The 2,915-nt window shown below is 55.2% G+C and overlaps 1 protein-coding gene across 1 annotated transcript in view; it reads left to right on the plus strand.

The window, feature by feature from the left end:
• The window catches only part of camkmt (calmodulin-lysine N-methyltransferase), a 62,276-nt gene that overhangs the window by 42,979 nt on the left and 16,382 nt on the right, over window positions 1-2,915 (plus strand). The window contains exon 6 of the mRNA XM_019860145.1: window positions 218-281. Within this exon, the coding sequence (XP_019715704.1) occupies window positions 218-281 (64 nt within the window). The remainder of the gene's footprint in view (window positions 1-217; window positions 282-2,915) is intronic.

Raw genomic sequence — 2,915 nt, forward strand, 5'->3', positions numbered from 1 at the left:
ACAGAATGATAGCAAGATAGCGGCCCCCACCGCTAGCCACCATGATAAAAGTATTGACTGATTTGATTGAATGATTAAAATAATGCAGACATAGAAATGGGCTGAAGATAGAAGTGGGGAAAGATGGGCGGGGCGGCGGTGGGTGGGGGGGGCAGGGAGTCCGTCGCAGGGCGTGTGGCGCACATGCGGCGCTCTGACGTTGCTCTCGTTATTTCAGGTGGCCGTGTGTGCTGACGCCAAGGAAGTGCTGCTGTCGGACGGCAACGAGCAGTGCGTCGACAGTATCCTTTGCTGCCGATGGCGAGCTTCTGCTGCCGCCGCTCTTTTGATTCCAATCGGGCGAAAGCGCCGACGTTATTGATATAAGTATCTACGTCGTCGTCATTCCTGTTGCCTTTCCGCTCTTGCCCTCGCATTTCGCCGGAGCTACACAAACAAGCAAAGCGAGTTTTGCCGCCACAAAAGCAGGAAATGTGCAAAAAATGCGCATTTTGACCGATACGGCCCTTCCACATTTAGCCGTGCTTACAATATCTCTCCGTGTCTCGGCCGGCAACGATCACAATAAGACCAAACAATAACACACACACACACACACATGCTTGCGGCAACAATGCACCATTGACCCGCCCGCTTTGTTTCAGCAGAACAAAAACACACCCAGAAATCGTCAGGAGGATTTCTGCTCTCGTGCGAACGGCCGCCGTTTGAGGCTGCGATGGAAGCGGATGTGAGGAGCTTCATCTCTCTTTGACCTCATTCGTAGCGTGCGTGCGCACGGCGCTGCGGCGGGCCGCGCTACTTCTGCGACCTTCACCAATCAATCATCTGGAAAAATCGATGGAAATATTCCCGTGAGCGTGATCGACGGCCGCTCCTCGACGGCTCTGAAAAGATGGCCGCACGTGTCGCTTGGCACGATGCCCGATAGCAAGCGCAAGGCTCTCGGGTCGAGCGCCGCTCTGAAGGCGTCGTGGAAATCCAAATCGTTTCTGGCGGAGTCAAACGCTCCTCGTGCCGCGTCGCGGCCGGACGTTCCTCACTCAAAGATGCTTCCGATGTTGTCATCGGGAGCCGTCGTCGATTTGTACGTACTCGCTTGTCACAGATTGGACCGAGCAGCCGGGGAACAGACTTGCGTGCGACTTTCGATGCCGCGGCTCTTTCGCGCGATGTTACGAGGGCTGCGATATGTCCCGAAGAAAAGTTTTGATCTCGCCTTCCGTCCATATCGAGATGATAGAAGAATTGAAAATAGCTCGATGCCGGTGTGTCTGTCGTTCTGGCGATGGAAAACGGCCTACTTTGTCATCCAAGCTTGTTTTCATGGCGCCCAGCCGTTGTTGCAATTTTTTGGATTCCCTGGCTTCTTCTCTTAAGCCAGTGGTCTGGAACTCGGGGGTCTTAAACCAGACAGGGACTTCAAACGGGCGGGGCAAACTGGTGCCGTCGTCCCACCCGGCGTTTTCCATCTATGGCAGCTGGCTCAAGCCAAGCCCCTCTTTTTGAAACAGTCAATCAAAAACCTCCGATGGACGACTGTCACACGCACTTGACTTTGGAGTAAGCCAATCCTCCATCAAGCGTCTCCAGTTGGTCCAAAATGCCGCCGCTCAACTCTTGACGGGTACTCGTAAGAGGGAGCGCGTCACTTCCACTCTGGCATCCCTTCACTGGCTCATTTTTGAGTTGTTGTTTGGAGATCCTATTGGTTGTTTTCAAATCTTGAAACGGCCACGCCCCACCTGACCTCTGGGAGCTCCCGCCCGCTGCCTCAGGTCTGCCGACCGGACACTCCTAGAGGCACCGAGAACTAAGCTCGGAAGGGAAGGGAGCCTTTTCCCAAGGCCGCGCCCTCTCCTTGGAATGAGCCCCCTCGCCGCCCCCATCTCTTCCAACTCATTTTTAGAGAGACTTGATCTTTTTTGTTGAACTGTTTTTTTGTGCTTTCTACTGTCTTTCCGATTCATTTCTTGTCTGACTTGTTTTTTGCTCCCTGTACCGCAGTGTGCATACGGCGGCGGTTGGAGAGAAATCCACTTGAGTTGCGTTCCGCTCTTTGTGCTGATGTCACAAAGCCGCCCACCCCCCCAAAAGCGAAAAGAAAAGCAAAAATCGCTTCAACCTTCCTCTCTTTCACCTTATGTTGTGTGTGTGTGTGCGGGTGGGCGGGTGGGCGCGCCGACCTCTCCCCTAGTGGTGTGCCGGTGATGGGATTACAGTAAGCCGCTGTCATCGCCACGCACGACACGCCGACGCACAGGTGGGGCGCGTGGCCGCGCGTCGGTCTGCATGTGCGCCGGTCTTTCAAACGCCTGCCCCGCCTCCGGTGCCGTACGGTCGAGCCGTCACTCAAAACTGCCCCGCCCTCATTCGAGCTCGGTGGATTTGTTTGAATTTTTATCTTCATTCTGGTGGATTTGTGGTCCCGAGATGTTTTGCTGCGCGTGTGAAAGAAAATGAGAAGATGAGACGTTAGCAAACCAGTGTGTCTTTCCCTTCGGTTCATGTCCAGTCGGAAGCCCCGTTTGAATGGAAGGCGTTGCATTCGTAAGTCGAGGCGCCGCTGTCGGGTTGGTGCGGCTCCCTTTCTGAGAAGGCCTGGTTTCATCTTTTTCTATTGGCGCCCTCGGTCTGTGATGCCGTCCGTCTCAACGCCTCAGTGTGACTCTCATTCCGCCCCGCTCGTCGCACGGCATCTTTGTCGATTGGATTTGTCTCTTTGCGGGCTTTAAAGACAAGCAAATCCTAATTGAATTGTGGCGCCGCTCCACAAGCCGGCCGGTGTATTTATAGGCAAGTTCACATCCATCGGCCCGCCTCGGTGCACGCGCGCGCGCGCACGTGCGGGTTAAAAGCTTTTCAATTGATCCGGCGACGGGGGGCCGGCCGGGGTGCCGCGACCCGCTCGGCCG

Source organism: Hippocampus comes, unplaced genomic scaffold (genome assembly GCF_001891065.2).
Source record: "Hippocampus comes isolate QL1 unplaced genomic scaffold, H_comes_QL1_v1.1 scaffold39, whole genome shotgun sequence".
In the NCBI taxonomy this organism is placed as follows: Eukaryota; Metazoa; Chordata; class Actinopteri; order Syngnathiformes; family Syngnathidae; genus Hippocampus; species Hippocampus comes.